Here is a 25,000-nt window from a genome sequence, read left to right as displayed (position 1 = left end):
CACACCTCCTGAACACACTCCTCAACAACACACAGAACACACATCACACCTACTGAACACACTCCTCAACAACACACAGAACACACATCACACCTCCTGAACACACTCCTCAACAACACACATCACACCTCCTGAACACACTCCTCAACAACACACAGAACACACATCACACCTCCTGAACACACTCCTCAACAACACAGACCAAAGAGCTAACATACAGGTAACTGCCAGAATAAAGGAAACACTAACATAGTGTCTTAATAAGGCATTGGGCCTACTGGTAACTGCCAGAATAAAGGAAACACTAACATAGTGTCTTAATAAGGCATTGGGCCTCCTGGTAACTGCCAGAATAAAGGAAACACTAACATAGTGTCTTAATAAGGCGTTGGGTCACCAACCACCAGGTAACTGGCAGAATAAAGGAAACACCAACATAGTGTCTTAATAAGGCATTGGGCCACCAACCACCAGGTAACTGGCAGAATAAAGGAAACACTAACATAGTGTCTTAATAAGGCATTGGGCCTCCTGGTAACTGCCAGAATAAAGGAAACACCAACATAGTGTCTTAATAAGGCGTTGGGCCACCAGGTAACTGGCAGAATAAAGGAAACACCAACATAGTGTCTTAATAAGGCGTTGGTTCACCAGGTAACTGCCAGAATAAAGGAAACACCAACATAGTGTTTTAAGGGGTTGGACCACCAACCAGAACAGCTTCAATACACCTTGACATAGATTCTACAAGTCTCTGGAAGTCTATTGGAGGGATGTGACATCATTATTCCACAAGGGTGTTTGGTGTTTTGTTGATGGAGGTGGAAAACACGGTCTCAGGCATCGCTCAAAGAATCTCCTAGAAGTGTTCAATTGGGTTGAGATCTGATGACACAGAGCTCTATGCTCCTTTCAGACCCCACTGTCTCAGGCATCGCTCAAAGAATCTCCTAGAAGTGTTCAATTGGGTTGAGATCTGGTGACTGAGACGGCCATGACATACGGCTTACATCGTTTTCATGCTCATCAAACCATTCAGTGACCAGTCGGTCCCTGTGGATGGGGGGGGGGGCATTGTCATCCTACGGGGGCACAGCCATGGTAGCCAAAATAATGTCCTGCCCAGTAAATTTTTTTAGACATGACCCTAAGCATGATGGGATGTTAATTGCTTAATTACAACCTCACCTGCTTTCAATAAACTTTGTAGCCACTATTTACTCAGGTGTTTCCATTACTCAGGTGTTTCCATTGGAACACTCTATATCTCAGTAGGAACAGAGCAGGAAGCAGGAAGCATGAGTGGTGCTCTGGAACACTCTATATCTCAGTAGGAACAGAGCAGGAAGCAGGAAGCATGAGTGATGCTCTGGAACACTCTATATCTCAGTAGGAACAGAGCAGGAAGCAGGAAGCATGAGTGGTGCTCTGGAACACTCTATATCTCAGTAGGAACAGAGCAGGAAGCAGGAAGCATGAGTGGTGCTCTGGAACACTCTATATCTCAGTAGGAACAGAGCAGGAAGCAGGAAGCATGAGTGGTGCTCTGCAACACTCTATATCTCAGTAGGAACAGAGCAGGAAGCAGGAAGCATGAGTGGTGCTCTGGAACACTCTATATCTCAGTAGGAACAGAGCAGGAAGCAGGAAGCATGAGTGGTGCTCTGGAACACTCTATATCTCAGTAGGAACAGAGCAGGAAGCAGGAAGCATGAGTGGTGCTCTGCAACACTCTATATCTCAGTAGGAACAGAGCAGGAAGCAGGAAGCCTGAGTGATGCTCTGAAACACTTGATGAGCAAGCCCTTGGATGTTGTCATTCAGAGCTGCTATGAACAATCATTCCTGGTTTAAAAAGGTTGCTAATTCCGATTAAAACAAACAGCTCATTTTGAGAACAGAGCCAGAGATTCCATTGTGATGCAAGAAAGGAAAACACTGGAATGAAATTACTCATTTAACAAGAAGAAGAAGAAGAGGAGGAGGGAAGGGTGAGTGAATCAAAGAAAACAACGTCATACAGAGAGAGAGGAGGGCTGGGGACCAGAGAGAGAGAGGAGGACTGGGGACCAGAGAGAGAGAGGAGGGCTGGGGACCAGAGAGAGGAGGGCTGGGGACCAGAGAGAGAGAGAGGAGGGCTGGGGACCAGAGAGAGAGAGAGGAGGGCTGGGGACCAGAGAGAGAGAGAGAGGAGGGCTGGGGACCAGAGAGAGAGAGAGGAGGGCTGGGGACCAGAGAGAGAGAGGAGGGCTGAGGACCAGAGAGAGAGAGAGGAGGGCTGGGGACCAGAGAGAGAGAGAGGAGGGCTGGGGACCAGAGAGAGAGAGAGAGGAGGGCTGGGGACCAGAGAGAGAGAGAGGAGGGCTGGGGACCAGAGAGAGAGAGAGGAGGGCTGGGGACCAGAGAGAGAGAGAGGAGGGCTGGGGACCAGAGAGAGAGAGAGGAGGGCTGGGGACCAGAGAGAGAGAGAGAGGAGGGCTGGGGACCAGAGAGAGAGAGAGGAGGGCTGGGGACCAGAGAGAGAGAGAGGAGGGCTGGGGACCAGAGAGAGAGAGAGGAGGGCTGGGGACCAGAGAGAGAGAGAGGAGGGCTGGGGACCAGAGAGAGAGAGAGGAGGGCTGGGGACCAGAGAGAGAGAGAGAGGAGGGCTGGGGACCAGAGAGAGAGAGAGGAGGGCTGGGGACCAGAGAGAGAGAGAGAGGAGGGCTGGGGACCAGAGAGAGAGAGAGGAGGGCTGGGGACCAGAGAGAGAGAGAGGAGGGCTGGGGACCAGAGAGAGAGAGAGGAGGGCTGGGGACCAGAGAGAGAGAGAGGAGGGCTGGGGACCAGAGAGAGAGAGAGGAGGGCTGGGGACCAGAGAGAGAGAGAGGAGGGCTGGGGACCAGAGAGAGAGAGAGGAGGGCTGGGGACCAGAGAGAGAGAGAGGAGGGCTGGGGACCAGAGAGAGAGAGGAGGGCTGGGGACCAGAGAGAGAGAGGAGGGCTGGGGACCAGAGAGAGAGAGGAGGGCTGGGGACCAGAGAGAGAGAGGAGGGCTGGGGACCAGAGAGAGAGAGGAGGGCTGGGGACCAGAGAGAGAGAGAGGAGGGCTGGGGACCAGAGAGAGAGAGGGAGGGCTGGGGACCAGAGAGAGAGAGAGGAGGGCTGGGGACCAGAGAGAGAGAGAGGAGGGCTGGGGACCAGAGAGAGAGAGAGGAGGGCTGGGGACCAGAGAGAGAGAGAGGAGGGCTGGGGACCAGAGAGAGAGAGAGAGGAGGGCTGGGGACCAGAGAGAGAGAGAGAGGAGGGCTGGGGACCAGAGAGAGAGAGAGGAGGGCTGGGGACCAGAGAGAGAGAGAGAGGAGGGCTGGGGACCAGAGAGAGAGAGAGAGGAGGGCTGGGGACCAGAGAGAGAGAGAGGAGGGCTGGGGACCAGAGAGAGAGAGAGGAGGGCTGGGGACCAGAGAGAGAGAGAGAGGAGGGCTGGGGACCAGAGAGAGAGAGAGAGGAGGGCTGGGGACCAGAGAGAGAGAGAGAGGAGGGCTGGGGACCAGAGAGAGAGAGGAGGGCTGGGGACCAGAGAGAGAGAGGAGGGCTGGGGACCAGAGAGAGAGAGAGGAGGGCTGGGGACCAGAGAGAGAGAGAGGAGGGCTGGGGACCAGAGAGAGAGAGAGGAGGGCTGGGGACCAGAGAGAGAGAGAGGAGGGCTGGGGACCAGAGAGAGAGAGAGGAGGGCTGGGGACCAGAGAGAGAGAGAGGAGGGCTGGGGACCAGAGAGAGAGAGAGGAGGGCTGGGGACCAGAGAGAGAGAGAGGAGGGCTGGGGACCAGAGAGAGAGAGAGGAGGGCTGGGGACCAGAGAGAGAGAGAGGAGGGCTGGGGACCAGAGAGAGAGAGAGAGAGAGGGCTGGGGACCAGAGAGAGAGAGAGAGGGAGGGCTGGGGACCAGAGAGAGAGAGAGAGGAGGGCTGGGGACCAGAGAGAGAGAGAGGAGGGCTGGGGACCAGAGAGAGAGAGGGAGGGCTGGGGACCAGAGAGAGGAGGGCTGGGGACCAGAGAGAGAGAGAGGAGGGCTGGGGACCAGAGAGAGAGAGAGGAGGGCTGGGGACCAGAGAGAGAGAGAGGAGGGCTGGGGACCAGAGAGAGAGAGAGGAGGGCTGGGGACCAGAGAGAGAGAGAGGAGGGCTGGGGACCAGAGAGAGAGAGAGGAGGGCTGGGGACCAGAGAGAGAGAGGAGGGCTGGGGACCAGAGAGAGAGAGGAGGGCTGGGGACCAGAGAGAGAGAGGAGGGCTGGGGACCAGAGAGAGAGAGAGAGGAGGGCTGGGGACCAGAGAGAGAGAGAGAGGAGGGCTGGGGACCAGAGAGAGAGAGAGGGAGGGCTGGGGACCAGAGAGAGAGAGAGAGGAGGGCTGGGGACCAGAGAGAGAGAGAGAGGAGGGCTGGGGACCAGAGAGAGAGAGAGAGGGCTGGGGACCAGAGAGAGAGAGAGAGGAGGGCTGGGGACCAGAGAGAGAGAGAGAGGAGGGCTGGGGACCAGAGAGAGAGAGAGAGGAGGGCTGGGGACCAGAGAGAGAGAGAGGAGGGCTGGGGACCAGAGAGAGAGAGAGGAGGGCTGGGGACCAGAGAGAGAGAGAGGAGGGCTGGGGACCAGACAGAGAGAGGAGGACTGCTGATCAGAGAGAGAGAGGAGGACAGGGGACCAGAGAGAGGAGGAGGGCTGGGGACTAGAGAGAGGAGGAGGGCTGGGGACCAGAGAGAGAGAGGAGGGCTGGGGACCAGAGAGAGAGAGGAGGGCTGGGGACCAGAGAGAGAGAGGAGGGCTGGGGACCAGAGAGAGAGAGGAGGGCTGGGGACCAGAGAGAGAGGGAGGGCTGGGGACCAGAGAGAGAGAGAGGAGGGCTGGGGACCAGAGAGAGAGAGAGAGGAGGGCTGGGGACCAGAGAGAGAGAGAGGAGGGCTGGGGACCAGAGAGAGAGAGAGAGAGGAGGGCTGGGGACCAGAGAGAGAGAGAGAGAGGAGGGCTGGGGACCAGAGAGAGAGAGAGGAGGGCTGGGGACCAGAGAGAGAGAGAGGAGGGCTGGGGACCAGAGAGAGAGAGGAGGGCTGGGGACCAGAGAGAGAGGAGGGCTGGGGACTAGAGAGAGAGAGAGGAGGGCTGGGGACCAGAGAGAGAGAGAGGAGGGCTGGGGACCAGAGAGAGGAGGAGGGCTGGGGACCAGAGAGAGAGAGGAGGGCTGGGGACCAGAGAGAGAGAGGAGGGCTGGGGACCAGAGAGAGAGAGGAGGACTGGGGACCAGAGAGAGAGAGGAGGGCTGGGGACCAGAGAGAGAGAGGAGGGCTGGGGACCAGAGAGAGAGAGGAGGGCTGGGGACCAGAGAGAGAGAGAGGAGGGCTGGGGACCAGAGAGAGAGAGGAGGGCTGGGGACCAGAGAGAGAGAGGAGGGCTGGGGACCAGAGAGAGAGAGGAGGGCTGGGGACCAGAGAGAGAGAGAGGAGGGCTGGGGACCAGAGAGAGAGAGAGAGGAGGGCTGGGGACCAGAGAGAGAGAGAGGAGGGCTGGGGACCAGAGAGAGAGAGAGGAGGGCTGGGGACCAGAGAGAGAGAGAGGAGGGCTGGGGACCAGAGAGAGAGAGGAGGGCTGGGGACCAGAGAGAGAGAGAGGAGGGCTGGGGACCAGAGAGAGAGAGAGGAGGGCTGGGGACCAGAGAGAGAGAGAGGAGGGCTGGGGACCAGAGAGAGAGAGGGAGGGCTGGGGACCAGAGAGAGAGAGAGGAGGGCTGGGGACCAGAGAGAGAGAGAGGAGGGCTGGGGACCAGAGAGAGAGAGAGGAGGGCTGGGGACCAGAGAGAGAGGAGGGCTGGGGACCAGAGAGAGAGAGAGGGAGGGCTGGGGACCAGAGAGAGAGAGAGGAGGGCTGGGGACCAGAGAGAGAGAGAGGAGGGCTGGGGACCAGAGAGAGAGGAGGGCTGGGGACCAGAGAGAGAGGAGGGCTGGGGACCAGAGAGAGAGAGAGAGGAGGGCTGGGGACCAGAGAGAGAGAGAGGAGGGCTGAGGACCAGAGAGAGAGAGAGGAGGGCTGGGGACCAGACAGAGAGAGGAGGACTGCTGATCAGAGAGAGAGAGGAGGACAGGGGACCAGAGAGAGGAGGAGGGCTGGGGACTAGAGAGAGGAGGAGGGCTGGGGACCAGAGAGAGAGAGGAGGGCTGGGGACCAGAGAGAGAGAGGAGGGCTGGGGACCAGAGAGAGAGAGGAGGGCTGGGGACCAGAGAGAGAGAGGAGGGCTGGGGACCAGAGAGAGAGAGGAGGGCTGGGGACCAGAGAGAGAGAGGAGGGCTGGGGACCAGAGAGAGAGGGAGGGCTGGGCACCAGAGAGAGAGGGGAGGGCTGGGGACCAGAGAGAGAGTGGGGGGCTGGGGACCAGAGAGAGAGAGGAGGGCTGGGGACCAGAGAGAGAGAGGAGGGCTGGGGACCAGAGAGAGAGGAGGGCTGGGGACCAGAGAGAAAGGAGGACTGTGGACCAGAGAGAGAGGAGGACTGGGGACCAGAGAGAGAGAGGAGGACTGGGGACCAGAGAGAGAGAGGAGGACTGGGGACCAGAGAGAGGAGGAGGGCTGGGGACCAGAGAGAGAGAGGAGGACTGGGGACCAGAGAGAGGAGGGCTGGGGACCAGAGAGAGAGAGGAGGGCTGGGGACCAGAGAGAGAGAGGAGGGCTGGGGACCAGAGAGAGAGAGGAGGGATGGGGACCAGAGAGAGAGAGGAGGGCTGGGGACCAGAGAGAGAGAGGAGGCCTGGGGACCAGAGAGAGAGAGGAGGCCTGGGAACCAGAGAGAGAGGAGGCCTGGGTGTCAGGACCAAAGGGGGGATGGCTAGGGACCAGAGAGAGAGAGAGAGGAGGGCTGGGGACCAGAGAGAGAGGAGGCCTGGGGACCAGAGAGAGAGGAGGGCTGGGGACCAGAGAGAGGAGGGCTGGGGACCAGAGAGAGAGAGAGGAGGGCTGGGGACCAGAGAGAGAGAGGAGGGCTGGGGACCAGAGAGAGAGAGGAGGCCTGGGGACCAGAGAGAGAGGAGGGCTGGGGACCAGAGAGAGAGAGAGAGGAGGGCTGGGGACCAGAGAGAGAGAGGAGGGCTGGGGACCAGAGAGAGAGAGGAGGGCTGGGGACTGGAGAGAGAGAGAGGAGGGCTGGGGACCAGAGAGAGAGAGAGGAGGGCTGGGGACCAGAGAGAGAGAGAGAGGAGGCCTGGGGACCAGAGAGAGAGGAGGCCTGGGGACCAGAGAGAGAGGAGGGCTGGGGACCAGAGAGAGGAGGGCTGGGGACCAGAGAGAGGAGGGCTGGGGACCAGAGAGAGAGAGAGGAGGGCTGGGGACCAGAGAGAGAGAGAGGAGGGCTGGGGACCAGAGAGAGAGAGAGAGGAGGGCTGGGGACCAGTGAGAGAGAGAGAGGAGGGCTAGGGACCAGAGAGAGAGAGAGAGGAGGGCTAGGGACCAGAGAGAGAGAGAGGAGGGCTAGGGACCAGAGAGAGAGAGAGGAGGGCTGGGGACCAGAGAGAGAGAGAGGAGGGCTGGGGACCAGAGAGAGAGGAGGGCTGGGGACCAGAGAGAGAGAGAGGAGGGCTGGGGACCAGAGAGAGAGAGAGGAGGGCTGGGGACCAGAGAGAGAGAGGAGGGCTGGGGACCAGAGAGAGAGAGAGGAGGGCTGGGGACCAGAGAGAGAGGAGGCCTGGGGACCAGAGAGAGAGGAGGGCTGGGGACCAGAGAGAGGAGGGCTGGGGACCAGAGAGAGGAGGGCTGGGGACCAGAGAGAGAGAGGGAGGGCTGGGGACCAGAAAGAGAGAGAGAGGAGGGCTGGGGACCAGAGAGAGAGAGAGGAGGGCTGGGGACCAGATAGAGAGAGAGGAGGGCTGGGGACCAGAGAGAGAGAGAGAGGGCTGGGGACCAGAGAGAGAGAGGAGGGCTGGGGACCAGAGAGAGAGAGGAGGGCTGGGGACCAGAGAGAGAGAGGAGGGCTGGGGACCAGAGAGAGAGAGGAGGGCTGGGGACCAGAGAGAGAGAGGAGGGCTGGGGACCAGAGAGAGAGAGGAGGGCTGGGGACCAGAGAGAGAGAGGAGGGCTGGGGACCAGAGAGAGAGAGGAGGGCTGGGGACCAGAGAGAGAGAGGAGGGCTGGGGACCAGAGAGAGAGAGGAGGGCTGGGGACCAGAGAGAGAGAGGAGGGCTGGGGACCAGAGAGAGAGAGGAGGGCTGGGGACCAGAGAGAGAGAGGAGGGCTGGGGACCAGAGAGAGAGAGGAGGGCTGGGGACCAGAGAGAGAGGAGGGCTGGGGACCAGAGAGAGAGAGGAGGGCTGGGGACCAGAGAGAGAGAGGAGGGCTGGGGACCAGAGAGAGAGAGAGAGAGGAGGGCTGGGGACCAGAGAGAGAGAGAGGAGGGCTGGGGACCAGAGAGAGAAAGGAGGGCTGGGGACCAGAGAGAGAGAGGAGGGCTGGGGACCAGAGAGAGAGAGAGGAGGGCTGGGGACCAGAGAGAGAGAGAGGAGGGCTGGGGACCAGAGAGAGAGAGAGGAGGGCTGGGGACCAGAGAGAGAGAGAGAGGAGGGCTGGGGACCAGAGAGAGAGAGAGAGGAGGGCTGGGGACCAGAGAGAGAGAGAGGAGGGCTGGGGACCAGAGAGAGAGAGAGGAGGGCTGGGGACCAGAGAGAGAGAGAGAGGAGGGCTGGGGACCAGAGAGAGAGAGAGGAGGGCTGGGGACCAGAGAGAGAGAGGGAGGGCTGGGGACCAGAGAGAGAGAGAGAGGTGGGCTGGGGACCAGAGAGAGAGAGAGGAGGGCTGGGGACCAGAGAGAGAGAGAGAGAGGAGGGCTGGGGACCAGAGAGAGAGAGAGGAGGGCTGGGGACTAGAGAGAGAGAGAGGAGGGCTGGGGACCAGAGAGAGAGAGGGGGGCTGGGGACCAGAGAGAGAGAGGAGGGCTGGGGACCAGAGAGAGAGAGGAGGGCTGGGGACCAGAGAGAGAGAGGAGGGCTGGGGACCAGAGAGAGAGAGGAGGGCTGGGGACCAGAGAGAGAGAGGAGGGCTGGGGACCAGAGAGAGAGAGGAGGGCTGGGGACCAGAGAGAGAGGAGGGCTGGGGACCAGAGAGAGAGAGGAGGGCTGGGGACCAGAGAGAGAGAGGAGGGCTGGGGACCAGAGAGAGAGAGAGAGAGGGAGGGCTGGGGACCAGAGAGAGAGAGAGGAGGGCTGGGGACCAGAGAGAGAAAGGAGGGCTGGGGACCAGAGAGAGAGAGGAGGGCTGGGGACCAGAGAGAGAGAGAGGAGGGCTGGGGACCAGAGAGAGAGAGAGGAGGGCTGGGGACCAGAGAGAGAGAGAGGAGGGCTGGGGACCAGAGAGAGAGAGAGAGGAGGGCTGGGGACCAGAGAGAGAGAGAGAGGAGGGCTGGGGACCAGAGAGAGAGAGAGGAGGGCTGGGGACCAGAGAGAGAGAGAGGAGGGCTGGGGACCAGAGAGAGAGAGAGAGGAGGGCTGGGGACCAGAGAGAGAGAGAGGAGGGCTGGGGACCAGAGAGAGAGAGAGGAGGGCTGGGGACCAGAGAGAGAGAGAGAGAGGAGGGCTGGGGACCAGAGAGAGAGAGAGGAGGGCTGGGGACCAGAGAGAGAGAGAGAGAGGAGGGCTGGGGACCAGAGAGAGAGAGAGGAGGGCTGGGGACTAGAGAGAGAGAGAGGAGGGCTGGGGACCAGAGAGAGAGAGGGGGGCTGGGGACCAGAGAGAGAGAGGAGGGCTGGGGACCAGAGAGAGAGAGGAGGGCTGGGGACCAGAGAGAGAGAGGAGGGCTGGGGACCAGAGAGAGAGAGGAGGGCTGGGGACCAGAGAGAGAGAGGAGGGCTGGGGACCAGAGAGAGAGAGAGGAGGGCTGGGGACCAGAGAGAGAGAGAGGAGGGCTGGGGACCAGAGAGAGAGAGAGGAGGGCTGGGGACCAGAGAGAGAGAGAGGAGGGCTGGGGACCAGAGAGAGAGAGAGGAGGGCTGGGGACCAGAGAGAGAGAGAGAGGAGGGCTGGGGACCAGAGAGAGAGAGAGAGGAGGGCTGGGGACCAGAGAGAGAGAGAGAGGAGGGCTGGGGACCAGAGAGAGAGAGAGAGGAGGGCTGGGGACCAGAGAGAGAGAGAGAGGAGGGCTGGGGACCAGAGAGAGAGAGAGGGAGGGCTGGGGACCAGAGAGAGAGAGGGAGGGCTGGGGACCAGAGAGAGAGAGGGAGGGCTGGGGACCAGAGAGAGAGAGAGGAGGGCTGGGGCCCAGAGAGAGAGAGAGAGGAGGGCTGGGGACCAGAGAGAGAGAGAGAGGAGGGCTGGGGACCAGAGAGAGAGAGAGAGGAGGGCTGGGGACCAGAGAGAGAGAGAGGAGGGCTGGGGACCAGAGAGAGAGAGGAGGGCTGGGGACCAGAGAGAGAGAGGAGGGCTGGGGACCAGAGAGAGAGAGAGGAGGGCTGGGGACCAGAGAGAGAGAGAGGAGGGCTGGGGACCAGAGAGAGAGAGAGGAGGGCTGGGGACCAGAGAGAGAGAGAGAGGGCTGGGGACCAGAGAGAGAGAGAGGAGGGCTGGGGACCAGAGAGAGAGAGAGAGGGCTGGGGACCAGAGAGAGAGAGAGAGAGGAGGGCTGGGGACCAGAGAGAGAGAGAGAGAGGAGGGCTGGGGACCAGAGAGAGAGAGAGAGGAGGGCTGGGGACCAGAGAGAGAGAGAGAGAGGAGGGCTGGGGACCAGAGAGAGAGAGAGAGGGAGGGCTGGGGACCAGAGAGAGAGAGAGAGGAGGGCTGGGGACCAGAGAGAGAGAGAGAGGGAGGGCTGGGGACCAGAGAGAGAGAGAGGAGGGCTGGGGACCAGAGAGAGAGAGAGGAGGGCTGGGGACCAGAGAGAGGAGGGCTGGGGACCAGAGAGAGAGAGAGGAGGGCTGGGGACCAGAGAGAGAGAGAGGAGGGCTGGGGACCAGAGAGAGAGAGGGAGGGCTGGGGACCAGAGAGAGAGAGAGGAGGGCTGGGGACCAGAGAGAGAGAGGGAGGGCTGGGGACCAGAGAGAGAGAGAGGAGGGCTGGGGACCAGAGAGAGAGAGGAGGGCTGGGGACCAGAGAGAGAGAGGAGGGCTGGGGACCAGAGAGAGAGAGAGGAGGGCTGGGGACCAGAGAGAGAGAGAGAGGAGGGCTGGGGACCAGAGAGAGAGAGAGAGGAGGGCTGGGGACCAGAGAGAGAGAGAGAGGAGGGCTGGGGACCAGAGAGAGAGAGAGAGGAGGGCTGGGGACCAGAGAGAGAGAGAGAGGAGGGCTGGGGACCAGAGAGAGAGAGAGAGGAGGGCTGGGGACCAGAGAGAGAGAGAGAGGGGGCTGGGGACCAGAGAGAGAGAGAGGAGGGCTGGGGACCAGAGAGAGAGAGAGGAGGGCTGGGGACCAGAGAGAGAGAGAGAGGAGGGCTGGGGACCAGAGAGAGAGAGAGGAGGGCTGGGGACCAGAGAGAGAGAGAGGAGGGCTGGGGACCAGAGAGAGAGAGAGGAGGGCTGGGGACTAGAGAGAGAGAGAGGAGGGCTGGGGACTAGAGAGAGAGAGAGGAGGGCTGGGGACCAGAGAGAGAGAGAGGAGGGCTGGGGACCAGAGAGAGAGAGAGGAGGGCTGGGGACTAGAGAGAGGAGGGCTGGGGACTAGAGAGAGGAGGAGGGCTGGGGACCAGAGAGAGAGAGGAGGGCTGGGGACCAGAGAGAGAGAGGAGGGCTGGGGACCAGAGAGAGAGAGAGAGAGAGGAGGGCTGGGGACCAGAGAGAGAGAGAGGAGGGCTGGGGACCAGAGAGAGAAAGGAGGGCTGGGGACCAGAGAGAGAGAGGAGGGCTGGGGACCAGAGAGAGAGAGAGGAGGGCTGGGGACCAGAGAGAGAGAGAGGAGGGCTGGGGACCAGAGAGAGAGAGAGGAGGGCTGGGGACCAGAGAGAGAGAGAGAGGAGGGCTGGGGACCAGAGAGAGAGAGAGAGGAGGGCTGGGGACCAGAGAGAGAGAGGGGGGCTGGGGACCAGAGAGAGAGAGAGGAGGGCTGGGGACCAGAGAGAGAGAGAGAGGAGGGCTGGGGACCAGAGAGAGAGAGAGGAGGGCTGGGGACCAGAGAGAGAGAGAGAGAGGAGGGCTGGGGACCAGAGAGAGAGAGAGAGGGAGGGCTGGGGACCAGAGAGAGAGAGAGGAGGGCTGGGGACCAGAGAGAGAGAGAGGAGGGCTGGGGACCAGAGAGAGAGAGGAGGGCTGGGGACCAGAGAGAGAGGAGGGCTGGGGACTAGAGAGAGAGAGAGGAGGGCTGGGGACCAGAGAGAGAGAGAGGAGGGCTGGGGACCAGAGAGAGGAGGAGGGCTGGGGACCAGAGAGAGAGAGGAGGGCTGGGGACCAGAGAGAGAGAGGAGGGCTGGGGACCAGAGAGAGAGAGGAGGACTGGGGACCAGAGAGAGAGAGGAGGGCTGGGGACCAGAGAGAGAGAGGAGGGCTGGGGACCAGAGAGAGAGAGGAGGGCTGGGGACCAGAGAGAGAGAGGAGGGCTGGGGACCAGAGAGAGAGAGGAGGGCTGGGGACCAGAGAGAGAGAGAGGAGGGCTGGGGACCAGAGAGAGAGAGAGGAGGGCTGGGGACCAGAGAGAGAGAGGAGGGCTGGGGACCAGAGAGAGAGAGGAGGGCTGGGGACCAGAGAGAGAGAGAGGAGGGCTGGGGACCAGAGAGAGAGAGAGAGGAGGGCTGGGGACCAGAGAGAGAGAGAGGAGGGCTGGGGACCAGAGAGAGAGAGAGGAGGGCTGGGGACCAGAGAGAGAGAGGAGGGCTGGGGACCAGAGAGAGAGAGAGGAGGGCTGGGGACCAGAGAGAGAGAGAGAGGGCTGGGGACCAGAGAGAGAGAGAGGAGGGCTGGGGACCAGAGAGAGAGAGAGGAGGGCTGGGGACCAGAGAGAGAGAGAGGAGGGCTGGGGACCAGAGAGAGAGAGAGGAGGGCTGGGGACCAGAGAGAGAGGAGGGCTGGGGACCAGAGAGAGAGAGAGAGGAGGGCTGGGGACCAGAGAGAGAGAGAGGAGGGCTGGGGACCAGAGAGAGAGAGAGGAGGGCTGGGGACCAGAGAGAGAGGAGGGCTGGGGACCAGAGAGAGAGGGGGGCTGGGGACCAGAGAGAGAGAGAGAGGAGGGCTGGGGACCAGAGAGAGAGAGAGGAGGGCTGGGGACCAGAGAGAGAGAGAGGAGGGCTGGGGACCAGACAGAGAGAGGAGGACTGCTGATCAGAGAGAGAGAGGAGGACAGGGGACCAGAGAGAGGAGGAGGGCTGGGGACTAGAGAGAGGAGGAGGGCTGGGGACCAGAGAGAGAGAGGAGGGCTGGGGACCAGAGAGAGAGGGAGGGCTGGGGACCAGAGAGAGAGAGGAGGGCTGGGGACCAGAGAGAGAGAGGAGGGCTGGGGACCAGAGAGAGAGAGGAGGGCTGGGGACCAGAGAGAGAGAGGAGGGCTGGGGACCAGAGAGAGAGAGGAGGGCTGGGGACCAGAGAGAGAGAGGAGGGCTGGGGACCAGAGAGAGAGAGGAGGGCTGGGGACCAGAGAGAGAGAGGAGGGCTGGGGACCAGAGAGAGAGAGGAGGGCTGGGGACCAGAGAGAGAGGAGGGCTGGGGACCAGAGAGAAAGGAGGACTGTGGACCAGAGAGAGAGGAGGACTGGGGACCAGAGAGAGAGAGGAGGACTGGGGACCAGAGAGAGAGAGGAGGACTGGGGACCAGAGAGAGGAGGAGGGCTGGGGACCAGAGAGAGAGAGGAGGACTGGGGACCAGAGAGAGGAGGGCTGGGGACCAGAGAGAGAGAGGAGGGCTGGGGACCAGAGAGAGAGAGGAGGGCTGGGGACCAGAGAGAGAGAGGAGGGATGGGGACCAGAGAGAGAGAGGAGGGCTGGGGACCAGAGAGAGAGAGGAGGCCTGGGGACCAGAGAGAGAGAGGAGGCCTGGGAACCAGAGAGAGAGGAGGGCTGGGGACCAGAGAGAGAGAGAGAGGAGGGCTGGGGACCAGAGAGAGAGGAGGGCTGGGGACCAGAGAGAGAGAGGAGGGCTGGGGACCAGAGAGAGAGAGGAGGGCTGGGGACCAGAGAGAGAGAGGAGGGCTGGGGACCAGAGAGAGAGAGAGAGAGAGGAGGGCTGGGGACCAGAGAGAGAGGAGGGCTGGGGACCAGAGAGAGGAGGGCTGGGGACCAGAGAGAGAGAGAGGAGGGCTGGGGACCAGAGAGAGAGAGGAGGGCTGGGGACCAGAGAGAGAGAGGAGGCCTGGGGACCAGAGAGAGAGGAGGGCTGGGGACCAGAGAGAGAGAGAGAGGAGGGCTGGGGACCAGAGAGAGAGAGGAGGGCTGGGGACCAGAGAGAGAGAGGAGGGCTGGGGACTGGAGAGAGAGAGAGGAGGGCTGGGGACCAGAGAGAGAGAGAGGAGGGCTGGGGACTAGAGAGAGAGAGAGGAGGGCTGGGGACCAGAGAGAGAGAGGGAGGGCTGGGGACCAGAGAGAGGAGGAGGGCTGGGGACCAGAGAGAGGAGGAGGGCTGGGGACCAGAGAGAGAGAGGAGGGCTGGGGACCAGAGAGAGAGAGGAGGGCTGGGGACCAGAGAGAGAGAGGAGGGCTGGGGACCAGAGAGAGAGAGGAGGGCTGGGGACCAGAGAGAGAGAGGAGGGCTGGGGACCAGAGAGAGAGAGGAGGGCTGGGGACCAGAGAGAGAGGAGGGCTGGGGACCAGAGAGAGAGGAGGGCTGGGGACCAGAGAGAGAGGAGGGCTGGGGACCAGAGAGAGAGGAGGGCTGGGGACCAGAGAGAGAGGGAGGACTGGGGACCAGAGAGAGGAGGAGGGCTGGGGACCAGAGAGAGAGAGGAGGGCTGGGGACCAGAGAGAGAGAGGAGGGCTGGGGACCAGAGAGAGAGAGGAGGACTGGGGACCAGAGAGAGAGAGGAGGGCTGGGGACCAGAGAGAGAGAGGAGGGCTGGGGACCAGAGAGAGAGAGGGCTGGGGACCAGAGAGAGAGAGAGAGGGCTGGGGACCAGAGAGAGAGAGAGGAGGGCTGGGGACCAGAGAGAGAGAGAGGAGGGCTGGGGACCAGAGAGAGAGAGGAGGGCTGGGGACCAGAGAGAGAGAGGGAGGGCTGGGGACCAGAGAGAGAGAGAGGAGGGCTGGGGACCAGAGAGAGAGAGAGGAGGGCTGGGGACCAGAGAGAGAGAGAGGAGGGCTGGGGACCAGAGAGAGAGAGAGGAGGGCTGGGGACCAGAGAGAGAGAGAGGAGGGCTGGGGACCAGAGAGAGAGAGAGGAGGGCTGGGGACCAGAGAGAGAGAGAGGAGGGCTGGGGACCAGAGAGAGAGAGAGGAGGGCTGGGGACCAGAGAGAGAGGAGGGCTGGGGACCAGAGAGAGAGGAGGGCTGGGGACCAGAGAGAGAGAGAGGAGGGCTGGGGACCAGAGAGAGAGAGAGGAGGGCTGGGGACCAGAGAGAGAGAGAGGAGGGCTGGGGACCAGAGAGAGAGAGGGAGGGCTGGGGACCAGAGAGAGAGGAGGGCTGGGGACCAGAGAGAGAGAGGGAGGGCTGGGGACCAGAGAGAGAGGAGGGCTGGGGACCAGAGAGAGAGAGAGAGGAGGGCTGGGGACCAGAGAGAGAGAGAGAGGAGGGCTGGGGACCAGAGAGAGAGAGAGAGGAGGGCTGGGGACCAGAGAGAGAGAGAGGAGGGCTGGGGACCAGAGAGAGAGAGAGGAGGGCTGGGGACCAGAGAGAGAGAGAGGAGGGCTGGGGACCAGAGAGAGAGGAGGGCTGGGGACCAGAGAGAGAGGAGGGCTGGGGACCAGAGAGAGAGGGGCTGGGGAGGGCTGGGGACCAGAGAGAGAGAGAGAGGAGGGCTGGGGACCAGAGAGAGAGAGGGAGGGCTGGGGACCAGAGAGAGAGAGAGGAGGGCTGGGGACCAGAGAGAGAGAGAGGAGGGCTGGGGACCAGACAGAGAGAGGAGGACTGCTGATCAGAGAGAGAGAGGAGGACAGGGGACCAGAGAGAGGAGGAGGGCTGGGGACTAGAGAGAGGAGGAGGGCTGGGGACCAGAGAGAGAGAGGAGGGCTGGGGACCAGAGAGAGAGAGGAGGGCTGGGGACCAGAGAGAGAGAGGAGGGCTGGGGACCAGAGAGAGAGAGGAGGGCTGGGGACCAGAGAGAGAGAGGAGGGCTGGGGACCAGAGAGAGAGAGGAGGGCTGAGGACCAGAGAGAGAGAGGAGGGCTGGGGACCAGAGAGAGAGAGGAGGGCTGGGGACCAGAGAGAGAGAGGAGGGCTGGGGACCAGAGAGAGAGGAGGGCTGGGGACCAGAGAGAAAGGAGGACTGTGGACCAGAGAGAGAGGAGGACTGGGGACCAGAGAGAGAGAGGAGGACTGGGGACCAGAGAGAGAGAGGAGGACTGGGGACCAGAGAGAGAGAGGAGGACTGGGGACCAGAGAGAGAGAGGAGGACTGGGGACCAGAGAGAGGAGGAGGGCTGGGGACCAGAGAGAGAGAGGAGGACTGGGGACCAGAGAGAGGAGGGCTGGGGACCAGAGAGAGAGAGGAGGGCTGGGGACCAGAGAGAGAGAGGCGGGCTGGGGACCAGAGAGAGAGAGGAGGGATGGGGACCAGAGAGAGAGAGGAGGGCTGGGGACCAGAGAGAGAGAGGAGGCCTGGGGACCAGAGAGAGAGAGGAGGCCTGGGAACCAGAGAGAGAGGAGGCCTGGGTGTCAGGACCAAAGGGGGGATGGCTAGGGACCAGAGAGAGAGAGAGAGGAGGGCTGGGGACCAGAGAGAGAGGAGGCCTGGGGACCAGAGAGAGAGGAGGGCTGGGGACCAGAGAGAGGAGGGCTGGGGACCAGAGAGAGAGAGGAGGGCTGGGGACCAGAGAGAGAGAGGAGGGCTGGGGACCAGAGAGAGAGAGGAGGGCTGGGGAGGAGAGGCTGGGGACCAGAGAGAGAGAGAGGAGGGCTGGGGACCAGAGAGAGAGAGAGGAGGGCTGGGGACCAGAGAGAGAGAGGAGGGCTGGGGACCAGAGAGAGAGAGGAGGGCTGGGGACCAGAGAGAGAGGAGGCCTGGGTGTCAGGACCAAAGGGGGGAGAGCTAGGGACCAGAGAGAGAGAGAGAGGAGGGCTGGGGACCAGAGAGAGAGAGAGGAGGGCTGGGGACCAGAGAGAGAGAGGAGGCCTGGGGACCAGAGAGAGAGGAGGGCTGGGGACCAGAGAGAGAGAGAGAGGAGGGCTGGGGACCAGAGAGAGAGAGGAGGGCTGGGGACCAGAGAGAGAGAGGAGGGCTGGGGACCAGAGAGAGAGAGGAGGGCTGGGGACCAGAGAGAGAGAGAGGAGGGCTGGGGACCAGAGAGAGAGAGAGGAGGGCTGGGGACCAGAGAGAGAGAGAGGAGGCCTGGGGACCAGAGAGAGAGGAGGCCTGGGGACCAGAGAGAGAGGAGGGCTGGGGACCAGAGAGAGGAGGGCTGGGGACCAGAGAGAGAGAGAGGAGGGCTGGGGACCAGAGAGAGAGAGGAGGGCTGGGGACCAGAGAGAGAGAGGAGGGCTGGGGACCAGAGAGAGAGAGGAGGGCTGGGGACCAGAGAGAGAGAGAGGAGGGCTGGGGACCAGAGAGAGAGAGGAGGGCTGGGGACCAGAGAGAGAGAGGAGGGCTGGGGACCAGAGAGAGAGGAGGCCTGGGTGTCAGGACCAAAGGGGGGAGAGCTAGGGACCAGAGAGAGAGAGAGGAGGGCTGGGGACCAGAGAGAGAGAGAGGAGGGCTGGGGACCAGAGAGAGAGAGGAGGCCTGGGGACCAGAGAGAGAGGAGGGCTGGGGACCAGAGAGAGAGAGAGAGGAGGGCTGGGGACCAGAGAGAGAGAGGAGGGCTGGGGACCAGAGAGAGAGAGGAGGGCTGGGGACCAGAGAGAGAGAGGAGGGCTGGGGACCAGAGAGAGAGAGAGGAGGGCTGGGGACCAGAGAGAGAGAGAGGAGGGCTGGGGACCAGAGAGAGAGAGAGAGGAGGCCTGGGGACCAGAGAGAGAGGAGGCCTGGGGACCAGAGAGAGAGGAGGGCTGGGGACCAGAGAGAGGAGGGCTGGGGACCAGAGAGAGGAGGGCTGGGGACCAGAGAGAGAGAGAGGAGGGCTGGGGACCAGAGAGAGAGAGGAGGGCTGGGGACCAGAGAGAGAGAGGAGGGCTGGGGACCAGAGAGAGAGGGAGGGCTGGGGACCAGAGAGAGAGGAGGGCTGGGGACCAGAGAGAGAGGAGGGCTGGGGACCAGAGAGAGAGAGAGAGGAGGGCTGGGGACCAGTGAGAGAGAGAGAGGAGGGCTAGGGACCAGAGAGAGAGAGAGAGGAGGGCTAGGGACCAGAGAGAGAGAGGGAGGGCTGGGGACCAGAGAGAGAGAGAGGAGGGCTGGGGACCAGAGAGAGCGGAGGGCTGGGGACCAGAGAGAGAGGAGGGCTGGGGACCAGAGAAAGAGAGAGGAGGGCTGGGGACCAGAGAGAGAGAGAGGAGGGCTGGGGACCAGAGAGAGAGAGGAGGGCTGGGGACCAGAGAGAGAGAGGAGGGCTGGGGACCAGAGAGAGAGAGAGGAGGGCTGGGGACCAGAGAGAGAGAGAGGAGGGCTGGGGACCAGAGAGAGAGAGAGGCGGGCTGGGGACCAGAGAGAGAGAGAGGAGGGCTGGGGACCAGAGAGAGAGAGAGGAGGGCTGGGGACCAGAAAGAGAGAGAGAGGAGGGCTGGGGACCAGAGAGAGAGAGAGGAGGGCTGGGGACCAGAGAGAGAGAGAGGAGGGCTGGGGACCAGAGAGAGAGAGAGGAGGGCTGGGGACCAGAGAGAGAGAGGAGGGCTGGGGACCAGAGAGAGAGAGGAGGGCTGGGGACCAGAGAGAGAGAGGAGGGCTGGGGACCAGAGAGAGAGAGGAGGGCTGGGGACCAGAGAGAGAGAGGAGGGCTGGGGACCAGAGAGAGAGAGGAGGGCTGGGGACCAGAGAGAGAGAGGAGGGCTGGGGACCAGAGAGAGAGGAGGCCTGGGTGTCAGGACCAAAGGGGGGAGGGACTCACCTCTAGACAGGCCAGGTGTACGTCCTTGATGATGCAGTGAGCAGGAGAGGAGGAGGAGGAGGAGAGGACGGACCGTTTCAACAGCAGACAGCTCAGCTCCAGAGTAGCCAGACGTACCTTACCATCTAAACACACACACACACACACACACACACACACACACACACACACACACACGTTAGGTGGTTTGTGGGTGCGTGCGGTCATGTGTGTGTGTGTGTGTGATAATGTGTGTGTGATAATGTGTGTGTGTGTGTGTGTGTGATAATGTGTGTGTGTGTGATAATGTGTGTGTGTGTGATAGTGTGTGATAGTGTGTGTGATAGTGTGTGTGATAGTGTGTGTGTGTGTGTGTGTGTGTGATAGTGTGTGTGTGTGTGTGTGTGTGTTACCTGGTTGTGCGGCCACGTTCATCACTCGTATGAGTCTCTCCACCAACACCTGGCTGTAACAGCTCCTCTCCTGGTCAGGGACTGGTAACTGCAGCCTCTCCAACAACTCACGGTTGATCCCTGAACAAACACAAACAATCCACTAGTCTGTTATCTGAACGTCTCTACAGAACATCATGATCCACTAGTCTGTTATCTGAACGTCTCTACAGAACATCATGATCCACTAGTCTGTTATCTGAACGTCTCTACAGAACATCATGATCCACTAGTCTGTTATCTGAACGTCTCTACAGAACATCATGATCCACTAGTCTGTTATCTGAACGTCTCTACAGAACATCATGATCCACTAGTCTGTTATCTGAACGTCTCTACAGAACATCATGATCCACTAGTCTGTTATCTGAACGTCTCTACAGAACATCATGATCCACTAGTCTGTTATCTGAACGTCTCTACAGAACATCATGATCCACTAGTCTGTTATCTGAACGTCTCTACAGAACATCATGATCCACTAGTCTGTTATCTGAACGTCTCTACAGAACATCATGATCCACTAGTCTGTTATCTGAACGTCTCTACAGAACATCATGATCCACTAGTCTGTTATCTGAACATCTCTACAGAACATCATGATCCACTAATCTACCGGAGCTAACCTACCGGAGCTAACCCACCGGAGCTAACCTACAGGAGCTAACCTACCGGAGCCAATCTACAGGAGCCAACCTACCGGAGCCAATCTACAGGAGCTAACCTACCGGAGTTAACCTACCGGAGCTAACCTACCGGAGCTAACCTACCGGAGCTAACCTACCGGTGCTAACCTACAGGAGCTAACCTACCGGAGCTAACCTACCGGAGCTAACGAACAGGAGCTAACCTACAGGAGCTAACCTACCGGAGCTAACCTACCGGAGCTAACCTACCGGAGCTAACCTACAGGAGCTAACCTACCGGAGCTAACCTACCGGAGCTAACCTACAGGAGCTAACCTACCAGAGCTAATCTACAGGAGATAACCTACCAGAGCTAACCTACAGGAGCTAACCTACCGGAGCTAACCTACCGGAGCTAACCTACCGGAGCTAACCTACCGGAGCTAACCCACCGGAGCTAACCCACCGGAGCTAACCCACCGGTGCTAACCCACAGGAGCTAACCTACCGGAGCTAACCTACAGGAGCTAACCTACAGGAGCTAACCTACCGGAGCTAACCTACCGGAGCTAACCTACCGGAGCTAACCTACCGGAGCTAACCTACCGGAGCTAACCTACCGGAGCTAGCCTACCGTAGCTAACCTACCGGAGCTAACCTACCGGAGCTAAACTAGCGGAGCTAACCTACCGGAGCTAACCTACCGGAGCTAACCTACCGGTGCTAACCTACCGGAGCTAACCTACCGGAGCTAACCTACCGGAGCTAACCTACCGGAGCTAACTCATCTATTGTTGAACAGAACAGATGGTGTAGATGCTCCTCTCACCTTTGCTGTGTGACACAGCGTAGAGGAGACAGAGGACAAACAGAGCATGGTAATCGTCTTCACTACAATCTAGAGCACTGTACACCATGTCTAGGAACGGTCTGGAGGAGAGAGAGACAGACAGGAGACAGACTTTAACCATTTGTACATTGTTACAACACTGTATATATATACACACACAATATGACATTTGTAATGTCTTTATTGTTTTGAAACTTCTGTATGTATAATGTTACTGTTAATTTTTATTGTTTATTTCACTGTTGTATATTATCTACCTCACTTGCTTTGGCAATGAGGATGAGAGAGAGAGAGAGAGAGAGAGAGAGAGAGAGAGAGAGAGAGAGAGAGAGAGAGAGAGAGAGAGAGAGAGAGAGAGAGAGAGAGAGAGAGAGAGAGAGAGAGAGAGAGAGAGAGAGAGAGAGAGAGAGAGAGAGAGAGAGATAGAGAAAGAGAGAGATAGAGAAAGAGAGAGACAGGGAGAGAGAGAGAGAGACAGGGAGAGAGAGAGAGAGAGAGAGAGAGAGAGAGAGAGAGAGAGAGAGAGACAGGGAGAGAGAAAGAGATAGAGAGAGAGAGACAGGGAGAGAGAGAGAGAGACAGGGAGAGAGAGAGAGAGACAGGGAGAGAGAGGGAGAGAGAGAGGGAGAGAGAGAGAGAGACAGGGAGAGTGAGAGACGGAGAGAGAGAGACAGAGAGAGAGAGACAGGGAGAGAGAGAGAGGAGAGAGAGACAGGAGAGAGAGAGAGGAGAGAGAGGGAGGGATAATTATTCACCCAGAAAACCGACTTCCAAAGAAAACTAAACAGTGTATTTTGATCAGGACAGAGATAGAATATTTCCAAGCAAATGGAGGTGCGTCAGTTGACAGTGATTGATGAGCAGGGGATTAGTTGATGATTCCACTGAACCCACATACAGCAGGAGCTCCTTCCAGTGAAGACCAGTCAACCAACAGATGTGAAACTGAACCACCCCCTCCCTACCTTTCCACCCCCCTGAATCCACATACAGCAGGAGCTCCTTCCAGTGGATTAGTTGATGGTTCCACTGAACCCACATACAGCAGGAGCTCCTTCCAGTGAAGTCAACCAACAGATGTGAAACTGATTTGTCTTCCTCTTCAATTTGTATCTAATGACCATAAGAGAATGTATGGGCTTCACACACACACACACACACACACACACACACACACAGAAAACGAGGCTGTCCTTGTAAGACGTCATTAGGAATCTGAGCTTGGTACTTTCAAAAGTTAGGCCTTTCCACCCCCCTACCTTTCCACCCCAGACAGAGTAGGACCTACCTTTCCACCCCCCTACCTTTCCACCCCAGACAGAGTAGGACCTACCTTTCCACCCCAGACAGAGTAGGACCTACCTTTCCACCCCAGACAGAGTAGACCTACCTTTCCACCCCAGACAGAGAAGAGCCTACCTTTCCACCTCAGACAGAGAAGAGCCTACCTTTCCACCCCAGACAGAGAAGAGCCTACCTTTCCACCCCCCTACCTTTCCACCCCAGACAGAGTAGGACCTACCTTTCCACCCCAGACAGAGTAGGACCAACCTTTCCACCCCCCTACCTTTCCACCCCAGACAGAGTAGGGCCTACCTTTCCATCCCAGACAGAGTAGGGCCTACCTTTCCACCCCAGACAGAGTAGGGCCTACCTTTCCACCCCAGACAGAGTAGGGCCTACCTTTCCACCCCAGACAGAGTAGGCCCTACCTTTCCACCCCAGACAGAGTAGGACCTACCTTTCCACCCCAGACAGAGTAGACCTACCTTTCCACCCCAGACAGAGTAGGGCCTACCTTTCCACCCCAGACAGAGTAGGGCCTACCTTTCCACCCCCCTACAGAGTAGGGCCTACCTTTCCACCCCCCTACCTTTCCACCCCAGACAGAGTAGACCTACCTTTCCACCCCAGACAGAGTAGGGCCTACCTTTCCACCCCAGACAGAGTAGGGCCTACCTTTCCACCCCAGACAGAGTAGGGTCTACCTTTCCACCCCAGACAGAGTAGGGCCTACCTTTCCACCCCAGACAGAGAAGGGCCTACCTTTCCACCCCAGACAGAGTAGGACCTACCTTTTCACCCCCCTACCTTTCCACCCCAGACAGAGTAGACCTACCTTTCCACCCCCCTACCTTTCCACCCCAGACAGAGTAGACCTACCTTTCCACCCCAGACAGAGTAGGGCCTACCTTTCCACCCCAGACAGAGTAGGACCTACCTTTCCACCCCAGACAGAGTAGACCTACCTTTCCACCCCAGACAGAGTAGACCTACCTTTCCACCCCAGACAGAGTAGGGTCTACCTTTCCACCCCAGACAGAGTAGGGCCTACCTTTCCACCCCCCTACCTTTCCACACCAGACAGAGTAGGCCCTACCTTTCCACCCCCCTACCTTTCCACCCCAGACAGAGTAGGGCCTACCTTTCCACCCCAGACAGAGTAGGGCCTACCTTTCCACCCCAGACAGAGTAGGACCTACCTTTCCACCCCCCTACCTTTCCACCCCAGACAGAGTAGGGCCTACCTTTCCACCCCCCTACCTTTCCACCCCAGACAGAGTAGGACCTACCTTTCCACCCCAGACAGAGTAGGGCCTACCTTTCCACCCCCCCTACCTTTCCACCCCAGACAGAGTAGGGCCTACCTTTCCACCCCCCTACCTTTCCACCCCAGACAGAGTAGGGTCTACCTTTCCACCCCAGACAGAGTAGGGCCTACCTTTCCACCCCAGACAGAGTAGGGCCTACCTTTCCACCCCAGACAGAGTAGGACCTACCTTTTCACCCCCCTACCTTTCCACCCCAGACAGAGTAGACCTACCTTTCCACCCCCCTACCTTTCCACCCCAGACAGAGTAGACCTACCTTTCCACCCCAGACAGAGTAGGGCCTACCTTTCCACCCCAGACAGAGTAGGACCTACCTTTCCACCCCAGACAGAGTAGACCTACCTTTCCACCCCAGACAGAGTAGACCTACCTTTCCACCCCAGACAGAGTAGGGTCTACCTTTCCACCCCAGACAGAGTAGGGCCTACCTTTCCACCCCCCTACCTTTCCACACCAGACAGAGTAGGCCCTACCTTTCCACCCCCCTACCTTTCCACCCCAGACAGAGTAGGGCCTACCTTTCCACCCCCCTACCTTTCCATCCCAGACAGAGTAGGGCCTACCTTTCCACCCCCTACCTTTCCACCCCAGACAGAGTAGGGCCTACCTTTCCACCCCCCCTACCTTTCCACCCCAGACAGAGTAGGGCCTACCTTTCCACCCCAGACAGAGTAGGGCCTACCTTTCCACCCCAGACAGAGTAGGACCTACCTTTCCACCCCCCTACCTTTCCACCCCAGACAGAGTAGGGCCTACCTTTCCACCCCCCCTACCTTTCCACCCCAGACAGAGTAGGACCTACCTTTCCACCCCAGACAGAGTAGGGCCTACCTTTCCACCCCCCCTACCTTTCCACCCCAGACAGAGTAGGGCCTACCTTTCCACCCCCCTACCTTTCCATCCCAGACAGAGTAGGACCTACCTTTCCACCCCAGACAGAGTAGGACCTACCTTTCCACCCCCCTACCTTTCCACCCCAGACAGAGTAGGACCTACCTTTCCACCCCAGACAGAGTAGGGCCTACCTTTCCACCCCCCTACCTTTCCACCCCAGACAGAGTAGGACCTACCTTTCCACCCCCCTACCTTTCCACCCCAGACAGAGTAGGACCTACCTTTCCACCCCAGACAGAGTAGGGCCTACCTTTCCACCCCAGACAGAGTAGGACCTACCTTTCCACCCCAGACAGAGTAGGGCCTACCTTTCCACCCCCTACCTTTCCACACCAGACAGAGTAGGCCCTACCTTTCCACCCCCCTACCTTTCCACCCCAGACAGAGTAGGGCCTACCTTTCCACCCCCCTACCTTTCCATCCCAGACAGAGTAGGGCCTACCTTTCCACCCCCTACCTTTCCACCACAGACAGAGTAGGGCCTACCTTTCCACCCCCCCTACCTTTCCACCCCAGACAGAGTAGGGCCTACCTTTCCACCCCAGACAG

The 25,000-nt window shown here is 60.0% G+C and overlaps 1 protein-coding gene across 1 annotated transcript in view; it reads right to left on the bottom strand.

Annotated features, from left to right (window-relative positions):
* LOC139421711 (protein CLEC16A-like) overlaps positions 1-25,000 on the bottom strand; it is an 86,119-nt gene that overhangs the window by 28,852 nt on the left and 32,267 nt on the right. Inside the window, exons 12-14 of the mRNA XM_071172825.1 lie at positions 20,925-21,025; positions 19,431-19,550; positions 19,039-19,163 (exon numbers count right to left, since the gene is read on the bottom strand). Of these exons, the coding sequence (XP_071028926.1) occupies positions 19,039-19,163; positions 19,431-19,550; positions 20,925-21,025 (346 nt within the window). The remainder of the gene's footprint in view (positions 1-19,038; positions 19,164-19,430; positions 19,551-20,924; positions 21,026-25,000) is intronic.

This window comes from Oncorhynchus clarkii, chromosome 12 (genome assembly GCF_045791955.1).
Source record: "Oncorhynchus clarkii lewisi isolate Uvic-CL-2024 chromosome 12, UVic_Ocla_1.0, whole genome shotgun sequence".
Classification (NCBI taxonomy): Eukaryota; Metazoa; Chordata; class Actinopteri; order Salmoniformes; family Salmonidae; genus Oncorhynchus; species Oncorhynchus clarkii.
The sequence above is the reverse complement of the archived record's forward strand: the minus strand, read 5'-3'. Positions and strand labels throughout refer to the sequence as shown.